The sequence below is a fragment of the Hyperoodon ampullatus genome (genome assembly GCF_949752795.1).
Source record: "Hyperoodon ampullatus genome assembly, chromosome: 8".
Lineage (NCBI taxonomy): Eukaryota > Metazoa > Chordata > Mammalia > Artiodactyla > Ziphiidae > Hyperoodon > Hyperoodon ampullatus.
The window spans coordinates 31,659,724-31,678,898 of NC_136921.1; the positions used below are offsets into that span (position 1 = coordinate 31,659,724).

Genomic DNA, 19,175 nt, shown 5'->3' on the forward strand with positions numbered 1-19,175 from the left:
AATTAAGAAGGTATACAACAGCTTGACAAAAATTAGGAACAGACTATGGAAATTTGATAGCTCTAAACATCAATATCCAGATGACCTTTTTATTAAAAAAAACCCAGAAAACAAAAAACTCCTTATTTAAACCATAGGGAACATATGCATTGATATAGTCAACACTGGGGGTAGCACATCATAGAATTATAAGTACCGATATAATAAAAACATGAAGTTAATTTCTTCTCAAAATATAATAAAAATTCCCTAAAAAGCAGATTCCATTTATATCAGGTATCTCTCCTTTTGTATCAGTCAACCTTTATGCTTCTTAAAATAAGATTTCTCCAGTTGACTGATGATATAACCAAGTTAACACAGACCACGCATGAAAATAAGAGGCCCAGCATTTCTACTCACCTCTCACGTTCTTCTTTCATTTTTTCCAGCTCCTCTTCTCTCAGGCCACCATGCTTCAGAGGACCTTTCTGCTCAGCCTTTCCACCCTTATCATCTTTCTTCTTTCCAAATCTAGTGAAACATGGAGAAGATGATTGTTAATGATAGTTATGCTCTTTTTGTGGTTAATTGAAGATATTTATGAGATGAATTCATTAAACTGTAATTCTTTATTCTAAGCAATACAAGATCATTTCACATAAAATGGAATTAAAATAAGATGCTGAGATCAGAAAAATAATACAGTTACTGAAGTCCCCTCCTCTTCCTCTCTTCCTTCTTTCCTTCCTTCTATTGACTGTGTAGTCTGCACAAAATCATGTGATTAAAGACTAAAAATTTCAAATCATTAATTCAGTAGAGATTAAAGAACTGAAAGGTTGTTGTTCCCATATAGCTAAACACTGACCAACCTCCTAAATAGGCCTCCAGAACTCCAGGTGGCATTGACATTGACAATTAAACTCATGGGATTACATAGTGACAGTGCTGCAAGGGACTTTACCGAACATCTAGTTCAATATTCTCATCTTAAAATGAAGAATCAAAAGCTCTGAGAGCCCTTGGGCCTTGACCAAGACCACCCAACAAGTTCAGGGCAGGACTGGGATTAGAACGTGGGTCACCTCCTACACTGCACATTTTCCTTCAGGCCACATTCACTCTCCCATGTAGCTGCAGGCTTTCCAAATCAGCCCAAAGTCAGTGTGCTAAGAGCCCTCCTCGGTGTTTGGCGTAAGTGTAGTTAACTGGGCACAGTGGTGATTTTATTTTTTTCCTCCAGCTTTAATGAGATATAATTGGCACATGAACACTGTGTAAATTTAAGGTGTAGAATGTATTGATTTGATACATTTATAAATTAGAAAAGAAGCACCACCATAGTATTAGTACCACCTCCATCCTGTCATGAAGTTACCATTTCTTTTCTGTGGTGAGAACATTTAAGATCAACTCTAAGCAACATTCAAGTGCATGATACAGTGTTATTAGCTATAACCATCATGCTGTACATTAGATTCCCAAACTTATTAATCTTACACCTGGAAGTCTGTACCCTTTGACCAACATTTCCCATTTCCCTACCTCCCAACCCCTGATAACCACCACTTTACTTATTTCTCTGAGTTTGTCTTTTTTAGATTCCACATATAAGTGACATCATACAGTTATTTGTCTTTCTCTGTCTGACTTATTTCACTTAGCATAATGCCTTCAAGATTCATCCAAGTTGTCACAAATGGCACAATTTACTTCTTTGTCATGGCTGAATAATATTTCATTGTATACATATACCACATCTTCTTTATCCATTCATCTTGATGGACACTTAGATTGTTTCCATATCTTGGCTATCATGAATAATGTTGCAATGAACTTAGAAGTACAGATATCTCTGCGAGATCCTAATTTCAACTCCTTGGGATATACACCTAAAAGTGGGATTGCTAGATTATATGATAGTTCTAGTTTTAATTTTTTGAGGAACCTCCACGTTGTTTTCCATAGTGGCTGTACCAATTTGCATTCCAAACAATAGTACACTAGGGTTCCCTGCAATTATGATACTTTAAAAGAACATTGTGTTTCCTTAGCACTTTTGAGAAAATGAAACTGCACATTTGAAATGAAAAAAAAAAGCAGCAATTAATTATTGGTAGAACATATTCTTAAATGATAGACATTTTTACCAATAGATATTTTCTTTGGAAGCAATCTCCCATAGTCTTGGTATTAACATACATGAAAAAATAAAATGACTGATGCTCTGCTGATAACCAGCAATAAAAGTCACTTAATCATGCATAGTCTTCAGTTAAGGTAAAGACTCTTCTTAAATCTAAGGAAACCCCATGTGTCCCTTGTTTCTTATTAGATAGCTACAAATTTAACTAAGTGTGTGTGTGTGTTTATACCTTTAGCTTACTCATCCTATCTATGATTCTTTGTATGTACCTATGTATCCATCCATCCTTCCATCTATCCAACCTGAGGACATTTTTCAAATTACACATGTGCTGTTGACTGCCCCCTTCCCCTGCTCCCATCCCTCTCCCCTAGCCTCCCAACACACAGTGACTCAGAATCTCCTCACACGAGGACCTGAATTATAAACTTGTAAGAAATTCCTGCCTTCATCAGAATTTCATAAAAATGGGTACATATTTGTCTCTTTCTGGATTGCATTTCAACCCAGAGTGGAGATTATTGGTCAAGTGGCAGCTCTGAGTATCACACATGGAAGATGGCACTGCTAACATCCATAGTCTTGGTGTTAGCCTAGTACAGAGTGCATCCTGCTTTCCTCAGAAGCCTCTCCCAGCCTTGACTCTTCTGCATATTTTTCCATTATAATTTCAATTAGCAAAGTCTCTTTCATGAACTTCCTCTCTCCCCATTGCCATCTCTCCACCTGCCTCTGCACCTACTTCAGTCCTTTTGCTGTATCCAGTCTAGTTTGGCGATCTCGGTTGATCAACCATCAGCTTTAACTCCATCGTTTAACTCCTTTCTTTTTGTTTGCCTGTTTTCTTCCTTTTTCCTGCCTCCTTTTCTGAATCTATTCCTTTTTCTCACTGAAGAAATGAACTGATCCCATTCATAGAATAGGAAAGAGAGAAAAATACAGACAAAATATGAGAACATTAACTTTCAAATAATTCAGATTTGTTAATATATTCAAGATCTCTCTTTAACCTACAAAGCAGGAGATATCTAAATAGTGTGTTTCCATGAATACATTCTTTGGCTTTTCAGACCCACGCAGAAGAGTCTTAGGGATCAACATTATTACTCTAAATTCCTCTATGTGAGAATACTTTAGTACATCACTTAGAAAAATAATTTTCCCTCAAAATGTCACTAAATATAATAATACTGAAACAAAAAAAAAATCAAAATTGTGGGGAGTGAGGGTAAAATAATGCCTCAGGAAGCTGATGAAGGCAAAAGTGTTGCCATGATCTCTACAGATTTTAGGGTTGTTTTTTCTCCATGTCTCAAATATTTTCTTGTAAATTTGGAGGTTTCAGATTTTCTGAATGAAAGTAGTCTGATTTTTGAAGGATAAAACTAACCTATACCCTAGTCGACCTTTATCTTTATGACCACAACCAACGTATTGTTTTTTCCTTCCTGCAGCTAAAATATTTCACTTGTATTGCAGTTTGAGAATAGCTTACTATTCTTCCATTAGAGTGGGATATGTTTGATAAAGAAAAGGTTAGTTGTAAGTAAATTCTGCTAAGCATTTTCTTCTAAGCAAGAACCCTCAATAATAGTCCATTCAACCAATTCTATAAATATTATGTTTTGATTTAAAGTTCATGATCATTTATTAAAGTTTCCAGTAAGAAGGGCAGAAATAGCTGTGAAATTTAGTTTATTAGACAGAGAGCAGCCACCAATTACCTTATTTTGTAAAGTTTGGGTAGGTTCAAGAATGGATTTATAAGACAATAATCTTCAAAAGGGCTCCCACATTGTTAAGATGAGGTAATTGAAACTCAGAGAAGTTAATTGCCTTTTATTTATTAACACACTGAATTCATTTTCCAGTTTTGCAATGAGACAACTTAATTATCAGTGGTGGTAGTGGTGGTGGGGGGAGTTGGGAGAAAAGCATCAGTCTAGTGAATTTTGCAAGCCTGTGTTCTCCTTTCATGGCAGCCTCTTTGGGGGTCATTTCACAGCCATTCTTACCTTCACTGACATACAGAGAGAGGAGTTGGGGAGATTCAAATACATTGATTCATCTCGCCATTAGCTATTTTTGTGAGAAAAGTCATGCAGATTTAAATGGTTGAAATTACTGCTTTGCATTCTAGGGTTTCAAATATCCACTGCATTCCAGGCCTCCCATTATCTATTACCTAGGAAATCTGAGAGTTTGCCATTCTGGGCTACATGCCTTAAGGAAATTGCTTATAGGTCAACCTTGCTTTATATAAAAGATATTTTCCTGAAGAATTCTGTGCAAACATATGGTTTTAATCAATGAAATCGTACTTTCCATGTACCTGGGAAGACTGTTTAAAGAATCTTATGATGGATCTTTCTGTAAAGTGGAAAAATCACCTTTCAACATACTCTTTATGTAAATTTAGATTTTCACGAATTATAAGTTTGCTTAAAACACCTGTTCCTCTTCCTTTTTTTTTTTAACCAGAGCATTTTATTTTTATTTATTTATTTATTTATTAACATCTTTATAGGACTATAATTGCCTTATGGTGTGTTAGTTGCTGCTGTATAACAAAGTGAATCAGCTATACGTATACATATATCCCCTTATCTCCTCCCTGTTCCTTTTTACAGAGACGTTATATGAAACAGCTTCATGGAAGACTAGCTTGCTTGCTTGTTTCTCCTTTCTTCTTTCATTCATGCATTTGTTTTAAAGAATATTTATTAGGCATCTATTCTGTGTCAGACATTGCCATAAGCACTGGATGTAGGTTGATATTGTATTGGGATACAAAACCAGACCCTACCTTCATAAAAGTTACATTCTAACAGAGACAGTCACCAATCAAGTGTGACTATGTAAGTTGTGAAAAGTGCTATGTAGGGAGTCAGGAGAGACGATAACAGGAAATTGATTGGTTGGGGAGTCTTTAATGAAGAAAATGACATTTAAACTGAGAGGATAAGCGTGAGAGATTCCAGACAAGCAAAGATGGAAGATAAGCCTTGTGGGTGAAGGAAAGAGGACATGCAGAGGGCATGAAGTGCCTGGTGACTGGTGAATCCCAAGCAGTGAAGGAAGGCCAGTATCTGAAGCGAGGAGAGCAGAGGGGGTCCTTGCACAGGATTCAGATGGAAAGAAGGGTAAGGTCCATGGAGTATAGATCTGAGAGATACTTAGCGTTTAGTCTAAGAATAACAATAGGTCATTTCTTAGTGATTCAAGGAACAGAGAAGCTAGTAAGGAAACTGGTAGATTTAAAGACTTGGTAGTGGAGAAACCAAGTCATTTTAAGCAGAAGTGATACAATGTGATGTATACTTCATAGGACCATCCTGGTTGCTGAAGTAAAAAAGTAGCACATAAAAGCAGGAAACTGGCTGGGGAGGGCTACAGGAGTGTGGGTGAAAGGTGATGGTGGCTTGGGTGATCCGTGGCTGTTGAGAAGAGAAGACAGTGATGTGGATGTGATGGGTCAATGGAGAGGCATCAAAAGTTCACTTCTAAGCACGGTTATTTTAGTGTGCCTTCGGGAAATCCAGATGGAAAAGGGAGAACAAGGATAAAACAGCTAGGAGAGGAAACTAGTTTGTTTATAGAACTGATAAAGGGGAAGTGGAGGAGTTCCTGGGTAATTAATTGATCAGTTCATATGATGCCGCATGTATAAGAGAAATGATTCCTATCCAAAAAATGAGATTTCTTGGTAATCTCATTATAAATGAATAAATCAAACTAAATAGAATATCCAAGGTAGAAAAGAACCTCAGAAAGCATTACAGAAAAATACCAGAAACAGATCTCACCTGTGTTGCTATTTTGCCTATGTAGGGAAGCCCTAAACAGCTATCTGGGGAAGTAGAATTTAATAATGGTACATTGATTCATTCATTCCGTCATTTACTGAGCAGCCACTACATATCATATGGGTTAGAAACATGGAATTTAACCATTAATAACATCAAATGTTAGGAAGATCTCTAACTCTTCAATCCAGTTAATTAAACAGGGCTCTAGCATCCTATTGTTTTCTATACAAGATATTAATACAATTCTTAGTATTTATTCCCTAGTTTCTCAGCAAATATTTTCTTGTTTCTATTTCTTTCCTTGAACTTTCTAGGTAATGATGACTTTCAAATCCTTCCCAGATTCCCAGGCACCCTGACAAACAATTCAAATTGAAAATATGTAGCTCTATCTCTAGCTTTTTCCACATCTAGCCTCTCATTTAATTCACTTCTTAATTCTGCTAAGTAGTATCTGTCTACAGTTTTCCTCCTTGATCCCATTGGGCAGTTTATGTAATTATTAACAATTACTCTTCCTCTTAGCACAGACTGTATGAAAGCAATCCTGAGCAATGGCTTAGGAGGACTAAAAAAGTCAGGCAAGGAAAAGTTCAGACACTCTTATTCCAAATTAGTGGTGAGCTATGAATCCAAAGAGAGCTGAAAGTTTGAAACACAATGTATTTCTCCTTCTACAATTAGGAAATATCTTTGGGTGTCATTGATGCATTTGGAAAAGGCGACAAGACCCACTTAATAATATTAAACACAGAAATCTATAGAATGAAGTCAGATGTGAAAATGCACAAACCTCACAGTCATAATATTTTCTGGACTTGGGTAATGGTTTATTCTCCCTGTAACTAGTTCACTTTTAAACTACACATGATATTGTCTTATCATTGTATAAATTATTCAGCTTGAAAGAGCTCAAGCAAAATATGGGGGCAGAGAAGTTCATAGACCTTTGACTATGTTTCCATAGTTTATTGTGAAATTCACCCATAAAAGGTTTCTGTTGTCTGATATATTCCAAATTGGGTTCTGAATTAGCATATGCACATGCTGATGAAATTAACCTCAGTGTATTGCAATCTCATATGGTTTTGTGCACTTCAGCTATTGCTTCTAAAATGTATGTCACAAATGTCTTTACTTGTTTACCTCAGATGGTTCCCATCATACCTAAGAGTTAATGAATGTGATAAAAATCCAGTGAAAATTGACCAATTAGAGAGTTTCTTGCCCTCCCCCCTCCCTTTTTTTGGTACTTAAGGGCGTTGCCTACTTTTATGTTAATATTGATAGAAGAATGTACAGATTTGTGTTTGTTGTAAATCAATCTTGACGAAGAAGGAAAAAATATTCTCATTTTATTTTTAGCCTTCCACAGTATGCATTATTGCCATGGTTAATGCCTATGACTTTTCAGGAGGGAGGTGGAATGCTCTAAAACTCAGTATGCTTTCCCCAACAGAGGGTCGTATTTTAAACGCTGTAGGTCCACCTCACGGCTTGCAAAAGGAGGTAGGGACTTGCTTTATAGGAGGTGTTCGCAAGCAGAAACTGAGTGGTTTCATGTTTCAGTAACTGAAGGAAAACTCATTTTTAAAAATCTTTCTTGTTAACTCTAAGTGGATCAAGGAGTTGAAACTCTAAAAATAAGATTTCCAAGTAAAATTTTAATTTCTGGCATACTGTTTAGACACTTATTTTGGGTGTGTTTATATGTTTCCAAGATGAAGACAAGCTATATGAAAACAACAAACATGTGTAACCTCACTGATATCTTTGTCTACTACTTCCTTTGAGGTCAACCTTCCCACCCCTCCCCTTAAATAGCTACTTTCCTCATTCCCAGGATGTGATTCCAAAATTGGTGATCATGACTCCCCTTTATTCCAAAGCAAGGAATCTTCAGATCTCAGACGTGTTGATGTTTGTTTTTAGGATTGAAAAGCAGGGAGGTCCTGTAGCATTCTAGGATTTCTGCCTAAGTGGATAAAACATCTGCTGGGTAGAGTCTTAAGCAGCTCTCTGGCTCAATTCAGCTGCTGGGAGTCCTTGAACTAATTTGCTTTCCCAGACTGAGGAGCTAGGAAACACAATGGATTTGAAAACACCAAATACATTAAAAATAATTCTAGAAGGTCCAGAAAGTAAAGCAAAATGCACATCACCAATAACCCGTCTTCCTAAAAATAAACAAACAAGCAAAAAGGGCCTCTGGAAGACAGACTTGTAAGAACCAGTTAAGGAATTTGTGAGCCACTGGACAGTTACTTTTGCTGAACATTTTTGTAGTAAGTGAAAACTCGACTCTGAGATTATTAAAGCAGCACTTTGTTAGAAAAAAAGGAAAAAAATATGGAAAAGAGGCCAGAAATTAAAGTTAAATGAAAACAAGCGTGAATGAGTGAGTGAGAAAGATAAAGATACTAATAAGGTATGATTTTCAGATCCACACAGGGACTATAAAAAGCTTATTAACTGTCACTACTACACTGGGTTTTAAGTTATTCCATCCCCCTGCTTTCCAGAAGACGAAATACTCTTCAGGAGCACAGTGAACTTTGAATAATTGCTTTCATACGCGCTCACTGGTTTTAAGACATTGTAGGCAAGAGCCATGGTGATTCAGACTTAAATGCTTCTGATTTCTGGGAAATATATTTAACGGGAGCATTAAAGAAATAGATCTTTTTGCATTTTTATGTTTTCTTAATAGTTAGAAAGGTTTTTCTTTTCATTACATGTTTACTTATTTCAAAGCAGCAGAATATGTGGCTTCTTCCTTTTTATTTTTATTACTTTTAAGTGGGTCTTTAAGTGTCTCTGAAGGCTGCTTGAGTGCAACCGATGGCCTGCATAAAACCCTAATACTGATCCCAAGAGACCACATGGGGAATTCAGATTTCGGCCAGCAGCCAGATAACTTCTTCTCATCTGGGTGCCCATGGCATCCCCTTTATCCTCCTTCCTTCCTTTTCTCTATCTCCTTTGCCCCAGAAACCCAAAAACTAGCCAAGGAAACAGTGTTCTGAGACCAAGTCACACTTTGTGCCCAAACTTTTTTCTACCAACTGCAGGCAGTTCCCCAGCCCCCGTGGCCTTCCCGAGGTCAACCTGTCACGGCTTACTCCAGACTGACCACAGTCTCATCCTGCAGAAGGAAATCTTCCCCCCACAGGAAACATCTCTGCCGTCCATTCACTGGCAGGTGGGAGCATTTCAGCAAGCTGCCTGGGAAGGGAAACACTGACTCATGTCAATGAAAAGAAATCCAGGGAGGGCTAACTAAAAGCTCTGTGGAAACAGGTCTCATTTAGAGTCTTTAATAAAATGTCAAATACAACTTATTCCAAGGGCACAAATTAACATACGTGTACTTCATATAAAGTCCATTATCAGAAAGAACAGATGATGGTGCCTAACTCATTATGTGGAAGGAAGAACAAAAGGACAAGAGTATTAAGAAATGACCGTGTCTTTTGTGTTTGTTTGGTTTGGCTTTTGTTTTTGGTTTTTTTGTTTGTTTGTTTGGGTTTTTTTTTGTTTGTTTGGCATAGTGATTATGCAAAGGACCATTTTAAAGGGAATCCAGGATGTTACTGCTCCATCTTCAGAAGTTAAGAGAAACAGGGCACGATTTCTCTGGAATTCATCTACACTAAACAAGAATAAAATGATTGAGCTCCAGACCTAGTCTAATGGGAGTGAAACTTATCTTTATAACTCTGATTAAACAAAAAAAAAATTATCACTTCTTTGATGCTCAAATTAGCATCTTTTCTCTAGCATGCTGAATTAATTAGTGGAGTGACAAAAGAATTAGTCCATGTAGGATCAAAGCTGAAATCATATTTATCTGGAATTTAAAATGAAGAACACACAGCTTTATCCCTCTATAGCTCATGTAATGTTTTTTCATGTTCTCTATATTCTAAACCTTCTGCGTGTCACATAAAGTATAACTAGGGCTTTTTTTTTCTTTTCACATTCTTCTTCTTCTTTTTAATATATAAAATTTTCCCTGAAAAAAAGACAGTGAAAACATCACAGAATATTTTTTTTTCCTGGGGGTGGGAAACTTTTTCATTGTGCCATAAAAATCTTAAATTAGGTGGATTTTTTTGTCAAGCATTTATTGTACAAATACAAAAGAAGCAAAATAATTAATGCACAATACAGCTGGTAAGAGAGCCTTAAACAATAGAAAGGAGCTATTATATTGATTCTTAATAAGTGATACTAAGTTTGAAACTGTTCTTAAAAGGTAGAAGTGCTCTTAACTTTGGACTTTTTCCCTCCCTTCTTCTGTAGAAGAAAACGCAATTTTGATAAGGAGAATTGTTGGGGGTTAATTTCTAGGCTGTCTCAATTCACTAGAATGAATACTTAATGTGTTTTTTTTAATGTGCATAACATTTTCACTAAACAAAACTAACTTGGGTGGGCATGTTTATCTTTACCCAAGATGGGATAGAAAGTGGATTCAGGGAGCGGATCCTGAGTCATGGAGGGCTTGTGCTGAGGCTAGCAGCTATATTTGGGGTAGGGCACTATTTTTACCATTGCCTAAATGTGAGTTCCTCAAGGGCTAGGGCTGGGTCTTTATGTGTTTCTCTTGTTTATGCATACATGCAATCATGCATTCATTCAGCAAAGGCTTGCTCAGCACCTACTTTGGGTCAGATCCTCTAGTGGATGCTACAGATACAAGTCAATTCATCAAATATGGTCTCACTCGTCTTGCCTGATGCATCATAAAAATTCAACAACCACTGTTGACCTGAATTAAAGGTCAGGATTTCAGGAATTATATCAATTGTTTCCATTTTTCATAGCCTCTATTCTAGAAGAAGGACGCAATGGTCCCTCATAACTCAGCATGTTATCCCCCCATAAAGCTCCAAAGTGGAAGATACTCTCCTTATGAATGCATAAATCACCCAAATAACTTAATTTCCATGTGATGGCTACAATCTAGTCACTGCCCTGGATGTCTACAGGCACAGCAAGACCAAAGAGGTGACAGACAGATACTCAGCTGGTAAAAGTAATGAATACTGGGCTATCACATGCCATGGGGGCACTGAGTCACCTTGGGTTTCTATCTCATGGTGGCCAGTTCTTTCGTGTTGTGTAAACACTCTGTTTAAAAACACCAGGCTAAATTCTAGAATAAAATTTAAACCCAAAGCTGTCATTAAAGATGGTTAATCTGAAAGATGTCATCTAGAAAACACACGTCTATCTTGTATTTAGGCTTTTAATTTCAAGTTTCAGAAATTGTGACCTCTTTAATCTTAGGTTTCAAATAAAGATAAATGTGAGCTAGTTGCTGGGTTCTCTTGACACAACTCATCTTTGTCATTGGTTCACTCTGTCCTTAACACAATTTCAAATAATAATACCCCTGTCTGTACCTTTCTCTCATAGAAGCATTCTTTTGGAAAAAGAGGTAATTTAAAAAATCTGAGCTCTAACTTAGTTGGTAAGGCAAGGGATCAGATTTCAATATTTTTATGTTAGACTTAAAGTGAACTAATATCCCTTTTTATTCACTAAGTCCCTTAAGAGTAGACCATAAAACTGAATTGATTCTCAACTATGAATAGGCTGGGAGGAAAAAAAAAAATCTACCCTGAATGTCTCAAGTGAAATTCTGCATTGCACTTTGACTCTCCTAGGGCCAAAAGTCACAAGTCTCATGAAATGTCTCAAACCTGTGTTGCCCGCAAGGGTCTGTACTTATTTTTAAAAAGTCTAAAAACTCCCTTTCCTTAGCTTTCTCTATTTTTAAAACTTGGAACCCATAAATAAGATAGGGTTGCCAACTACAAAATGAGGAGTAATTTATTATTTTAAATAGAGTTGTGATTTATTCATTGAAGTGCACAGGGAATATTATAGGCATCCTCCAGGTCAAGAACATTTTATACCAAAAGAAATCGGGCAAAGTGATAGTCACTCCAGAACCATGGAGCAATCAACAATGTTTCCCTTTGTTCAGAGGGGCCTGGACAAAAGACCGGAAGAATAGGATTCCCATGGGATTTTAATACAGTTTTAGAAGAATGAATATAATTTCATTCTCCAGCAATATAACATCAATAAAGAAAATATATCCAGGGTTAACACACAAAGAACAATGTAATTTCTGACAAGGTTTTCTAATCACTTGTAATTCAGAAAGAGCTATTACTAGTAACACACAATCACAAAGTAGGCTTTCACCTGGAAATTCATAGTAGCTTAGCACAGTGATGATTTACAATTTGACCAAAGAAATCAGAAATTGATTTATAGTCTGTCCAAAGCATCAGGCTCTTATTTGCTTGTCCACTAGACTGTGAAACTATTATTCTGTTATGTAAGTTTATTTTCTTGTTCCTCCCTTTCCTGTACCAATGGCTAATTTTTCCTTCCTTCAATACCACAGATAATTCCCATACATTCCTAATACTATTCTACAGTTCAAAATGGCTGCCAGTGTTCTCACAGAATAAAAGAAATCAATGCTAGAAATTTTGTGTACATGTAATTAAAGGCATCATCCTATAAAGTACATAATTAAATAAATCAAAGGTCTGAGCCTGTGAGTAGAACTTTCCAGATGGGATTTTTGGTGAACATTTCTTTAAGAAATGTAGGCTATTCAATCCAGTGAATTGACCTGACGGTGTTTTCTTATCTTTGGGGCTATTTTAAAGTATCAGATCAATTTTTGGATCATATCACATAAAAGGAATGATATTGGAAACTTTACTTTTGCCCAGCTATGCATTTATTCAGATGACAGAGGTGCCACGTAATCTGCTACAATGCACCAGCAGCCTGTGTTTGTGTGGCTTTGGATGGACGATGCAGGGCACACCAACAGCAAAACTCAGAAGATGGCTGACTTGGCAATCATCACCCAGCGCATCTGCAACCTGTATTTGGCTTTGGATTTAATGCCTCTGGCCTCCCCAGGTTTAGAATTTCTAAATTTCACCATGTAATATTGAAGTGACTTCCAATAACTAATCTTTTTTACAAACATTACAGTTATATTTGATTCTGCAGAAACCCACAGTATTTGTGTTTTTCATTTTGGAAGGTTATTTGGAAACCCAAGCCAATATATTATTTCAAGTGTGACTAAGCTGTTGTCATTCATTTTACACCAGTCCTAACACTCTCTAGGACCCATCCTACTGAGTTCTATAGACTCACTAATGCAGCCAATCCAGTGATGGAAGAATCAGTTTGGATAAAAGAACAATAAATCTAACCATAATTTCAGTTCTATAAACATAATAGTTGAGTGAATTCGTAAGAAAGAAAAGAAAGAAGAGCTAGAAAAATGTACAGTTTGGTTAGGAAAGCTTGAGCTTAACATGTTTAATCTAAAGTTACCAAGTTAGGGGAAGGAAAGGGAGTTCTAAAAGGGCCACATTAAGGGACCCCAAATCAGGAGATTAATGAATAATAATCCCAAAGTAATCATTAATACCTTGCATTTAAAATAATTATTTGATAAGACGGCAAATTTTTCAAGGTGATCCATAAGTGCTTTAAAATGTAAAATGCCATTAGAACCTATTGTGTAATATATAAAACCATGGCTTACGTATTTTTTTGTTTACTGAATTTACATTGGATTTCCTTGTGAAAGATCTGCATTATATATTGATTTTATGCAAACACCAATAGATTTTTAAAATAAGTTTGCTCAATAAGTGCTTTTGAAATATTATTTATCTATCTGTGACAAAATACTCCATTTACATTTGTAGTTATAAAGAGATTTGTATGCAAAGTGTTCTTACTGGTTCAAAAATTGTAGAGTTATATAAAGTCTCTTGGGGGTAGAAGGATCTGTGATATCATATTTATCCAATCCTGCTCAGAGCTCAGAAAGTCAAGTAACGTGCCTAAGGGCACAATGGTAGTTAGAACCAAACAGGGACTCGACCCCCTCAATTCGGTACAAAGTTCTTTCCATCTTGCTATGTTCCCTAATTGTTTATACATATGTTATGAATTATTCACCCAAAATTCTGAATTCTAAAAAGGAACCCAACTCAATAAAAGCTTAGGCTTTTTGTGAGTTCCAATTGCCCAGAAATGCAATTAGCTATAATGACAAAGTCCAATTTAGTGACTACTTGGCCAAATATAACATGCCAACCAATGTGAGGACTTGATAACTTTCTCATTATCTTAAGCTCCCTTGTTCATTGACATCCTCACCCTTGTCCACAGACGGACTCTTAATATATGCCAGCTGATTTGATCAGATTGCTAAGAAACAATTACTCAATTATTTAGTTCAACTGGTTAGAACACTGTGGTAATGGGGTCAAGGTCATGGGTTGACTCCCCTGTGTGGGCCAGTTAACTTGGACCTGGTCCATAACCACAGGCTCCACCACCAATGCAGACGGTCTTACAAATACGTGCCAGTGGTCAAAAGGGCACTCGCCAAGAATGTGTGGACAGAGCAGCATAAATCTATCACTTCTCCCAGAAAAACAGCTCAATGCCAGTTTTGTTGAATATATGTGGGTTAACAGTAACATTTTCACAGGTCAAAGACAGAATATGGTTCCAGATTTTGTAACACTACTGAATCGTAAACCTAGCATATTAAAATAAATTTTTAGAAAATAGGAAAGCCTATGGTGAAACTTAAATTTAAGTAAGCATTTGAGATTTATAGGGAAAGTTTTAAACATGAGCCAGTGATTTCTACCAGCTTCAAAAAAAAGTTAGCAAATTTGGTCTACGTGAGTAAAATATCTTGATTTTTAAAATATTGACTATTAAAAAGAATAGCTTGTGGCCCAAACGTTAGGTATCTTTGAGCCAAATTCAGCCTGTAGGATCCCAGTTTGCAAACGTTGGTATATCTAAGTACCTATATATTTATATCTATGTATGTATATATGTATTTTAATGGCTGTAGCAACCTTAAATAAATATAATTTACCAAGCTTTTCATTGATTGAGGCTCATTGCTCAGCTTTCAACTAATATTGAACAAGGGGAATCAGAATGGACATACCCAAAACAAAGATGTGATACTTTTCAATGGTTGGTACCATTATTTGGCTGAGAAGAGAGAATATCATGGGCTGGAATTTTTGGCAACCACTTTGTAGATGAGGTAGGTCACCCAGGCTTCCAAAACTCAGCCCAAGTGTATTTTTTTGAAGAGCAAACACATGAATTATCAATGCTTCTTCAGAAAGCCCTCTATAGGAATTTATAAATCGACAGAACTAGAACAGTAAATTCTGCATAATAACACAGTTTTGCAGTTTAGAGCTTATATCCAAAGTTAAAAAAAAACAAAAAAAAACCCTTTTTTTCAAGATTTCACACTGTGGAGTGACCTTTTCAAAATCACTCAAACCCTCTGCTCCCTCAATTAGCAAATAGAAAGGGAAAAATATATTCTCATCTGTCACCAATGAAGGCCACAGGGATTTAGGAAAGGAAGGCACGTGATGTAAATATAAACAGTATTAGAAAAAAATACTGCATATATTTATTAGTGCTAGTGATTTACTAGGTGATTAACTGATGTGACAAAGTTATACGGATTCCTGCAAACTAATTAAATGTGTCACAGACAGCATAGGCTAGTCAGAGCTCTTATATCATCAATAGACTAAAAAGTCCTATCAGTAGCCTAAAAATATTGAATTCATTCAGGAAGTATTTATCAATACCTATTATATATCAGACTCTGTCCTAGGTGCTAGAGATTCAAATTAAAAAAATTCAGCACTTTCTCTCAAGGAATTTGTAGTCTAGTGAACGCTTCTTGAGACTGAATGAAGATCTTCCAGACTAAAGGAGACAGGATATGAGGGCTTTCAGGTTTTCCATGTCAATATTAGAGGAACCATGGAGATGATCTTTCTAGTTAATGTTCTTAATTTTGTTTGTTTTGCAGTTTTGAAAATCTGATTCAAAACAGGGTCCTCCCTCCCAGAAAATGTGTGTATACTTGAATGTATAATTTCTAGAAGTTCACAGGTTCCCAAAAGACTATCCATGTGTGCCTATCCATGGGTATAAGTTACAAATATCTGTTTTATTGCAATTAAGTTTTTCTCAGTGCCACAAGTGGATGCCATGCTTTGTAGTGAAGAGCACATAGGTAGCTGCAAGAAACAATGGAGTTGGGAGGTTGATATTTTCTTAGTAGGAATATATTCTTTTAGGTAGACTTTCAGAACTGACCATTAAGTCTATCACTGAATCAACAAGTACTAAGCACTAAAAGGAAATCTAAAATAAGTCAAAGATACATAATCCCTACTCAGATCTATTTTACTAGAGTGCAATCAATTCTCAATGACACAGAGGCTTTTTATCCACTATATAGATTACCCATAGCCTGTGCATCCCCTTTTTCTCTGTCTTTCCATTTTTATGGTCACCTGAGGACTCATTAGTGCTTCTACTTGAGGATGAGTAAAGGAAAGGAAAGGATATAAAACTTAAAAGGAGTCAATTTTGCTACCTTTAAGTAATTGGGGGAAGAAGTAGCTGTTATAAGGCCTGTACATTATGTGAAGATTTCAATTATCCATATTCTCCTTGTCAATCTTACCAAAAATAATTAAGGCTTGGCTCTAACCCTCTTTGGAATGTTAAAATGATTGATGGTTGTAGGAAATAACCATAGTAAACAAGATGAAGTGAAGTAAACTCAGTGCTAAGGAAAGATGAAAAACATACTTTCAAAGTCACAGTTTCAGAGTCCCAAGAAGCATCAACCCATTGGGCAATTCTATGAATGTAAACATTAGATACACAGACAAAGATCACAAATTATGTCTTAAGAAGGAAGTACAACATCCACATGATGGAATACTACTCACACAACAACACAGATGAATCTCAAATGCACTTTGCTAAATGGAAGAAGCCAGATCCAAAAGTATTGTCTGATTTTATTTATGACATACTGGAAAAGGCGAAACTATAAAGATAGAAAACAGATCAGTGATTGTCAGGAGTAGAGGGGAGATGGATCTGTTGGGGTTATGGATCTCTTGTATATCATGACTGTGGATAAGGACTCTATGCACTTGCCAAAACCCCTAGAACTGCATACAACAAAGAGTGAGTTTTACTGTATGTATGTTAAAAACAATCAACCAAGATGTAGCAGGGGGGGCTTCCCTGGTGGCGCAGTGGTTGAGAATCTGCCTGCTAATTCAGGGGACATGGGCTCAAGCCCTGGTCTGGGAGGATCCCACATGCCACGGAGCGACTAGGCCCGTGAGCCACAACTACTGAGCCTGCACGTCTGGAGCCTGTGCTCCGCAACAAGAGAGGCCGCGATAGTGAGCGGCCTGCGCACCGCGATGAAGAGTGGCCCCCGCTTGCCACAACTAGAGAAAGCCCTCGCACAGAAACGGAGACGCAACAGAGCAAAAATAAATTAATGAATTAATAAACTCCTACAAAAAAAAAAAAAAAAGATGTAGCAGGGACTCCAAATAAGAATACAACCATAACACATGACTTAATTATATTACAAAAAATTAACATAAGCACATTGAAGGGCTTGGGGAATAAAAGAACTAACCCAAGTAACATTGGAAAACAGTATTTTGACTGGCTACAATAAGGATAAAGACAAAAAGAATTATACACACCAACAAGAACCTCTGTGTAGCAGAGGGAACTCTGCTCAATATTCTGTAATAACCTAAATGGGGAAAGAATTTGAAAAAGAATAGATACATCCATATGTAAAAAAAAAAAAAAAGAATTTTACACAAACACTGGTTAGTACAAGGGTAAGTATTAGCAATTCTGAAACAACTTTGTATATTAGGGTTGAAATAAGAATTAAATACATTATAGATAATGACAGATAGCCTTTTCACAGTATGAAAATGTAATTACAAATAAGGACGGGGGAACGCTACAGTGAACACTGTGGTGTTGGATTGGAATTAGATTTATCAGCACAAACTCATGGTTTTTTAATGTATACACAGACTCGAAAGTAAATATAGATGTGTGTGGAATCTAGTATGTATACAGATTGATTGATTGATTGATTGATTTCCAAGTTCTGTCTGCTGAGAGGGTCTAGAAGCAGTGATACTCCAGCAAGGAGCATTCCTAGAGCCCAGATCTTGGTTTCTGAATAGAATTCTGTAATAAAAGGAATCAGGCCTCTAAGGGAAAGTGGTTGATTCTTGGGGTGTGGCAAGGAAAATATGAAATAATCCTAGAGCTTCTCATAGCACCAAAAAAAAAAAAAAGAGAGAAAGTTCTCAAAAAAGCTTGGGCAAATCAAAAGGGAACAGGAGCTACCTTGAAAGGGCTCCCAATAGCCAAAGGTGGAATAATTTGAGCAACAAAATAATAACAGGACTGGAACAAAATATATATCCATGAATCTATAATGATATAAATAACTGAATAAATAAATTAATGGTGGAGGGAGAGAGGATAGCTCTTCATTAGAAAGGGATTCCAATTAGTGAATGAAGAAGGAAAGAATGAAGTAAAAACGACTATTGGAATACCACAGTAACAGTTGTTGCTGACGGGAACCATGGATGGATGTTAAAATTAGTGGGTGAAAGTATGAGGAGAAACCGAATTATTTGCATAGTCTCAAAATATGTCCCCAAGGGATGTGTTAATTATAAAGGGAAAAAATAGTAACTCTGCAGTGAAGGAACCCAGAAGACACCACCTTAATGATATGATCAAGATGAACATCATTAATTATAAGACATTTCGACATCATGGACCCCCTGAGAAGGGCACATCACTTCTGTAGTAGTCTGGCCAAAAATACATAACCTTAGTTTAATCATGGTGAATCATCAGACAAACCCAAACTGAGGGATGTTCTACAAAATAATAGACCAATACTCTTCAAGGCATCAAGGTCATGAAAGACAAGGAAAGACGAAGGAACTGTGCAGAGTGTAGGAGACCAAGGAGATATAAGCTCTAATGCAATGTGGAATCCTGGGCTGGATCTTGAAACAGAAACAGAACATGAATGGAAAAACTGTTGAAGCTCAAATAAGGTTCACTTTTCTGTAAGTCTAAAATTATTTCAGAATAAACAGTTTTAAAATAAAAAGAAGGACAAGCAGAAGGTGAAGATAGTTAGAAAAGGGGGAAGAAGGAAACATCGTTAACTTTATCCTGCTTTGTTCCTCTCTATTATTTCTTGCTGGACCTCTTACTCATCTCTTTCCTATCATCAAGGG

At 36.5% G+C, this 19,175-nt stretch overlaps 1 protein-coding gene across 4 annotated transcripts in view; it reads right to left on the reverse strand.

Moving 5' to 3' along the window:
- Window positions 1-19,175, reverse strand: part of PARD3B (par-3 family cell polarity regulator beta) — a gene marked incomplete at its 3' end in the record, with an annotated part of 1,052,967 nt that overhangs the window by 239,528 nt on the left and 794,264 nt on the right. For all 4 annotated transcript variants that reach the window (XM_079710158.1, XM_079710159.1, XM_079710156.1 and 1 more), the window contains one exon: window positions 403-513. In XM_079710158.1, coding sequence (XP_079566284.1) covers window positions 403-513 — 111 coding nt within the window. The remainder of the gene's footprint in view (window positions 1-402; window positions 514-19,175) is intronic.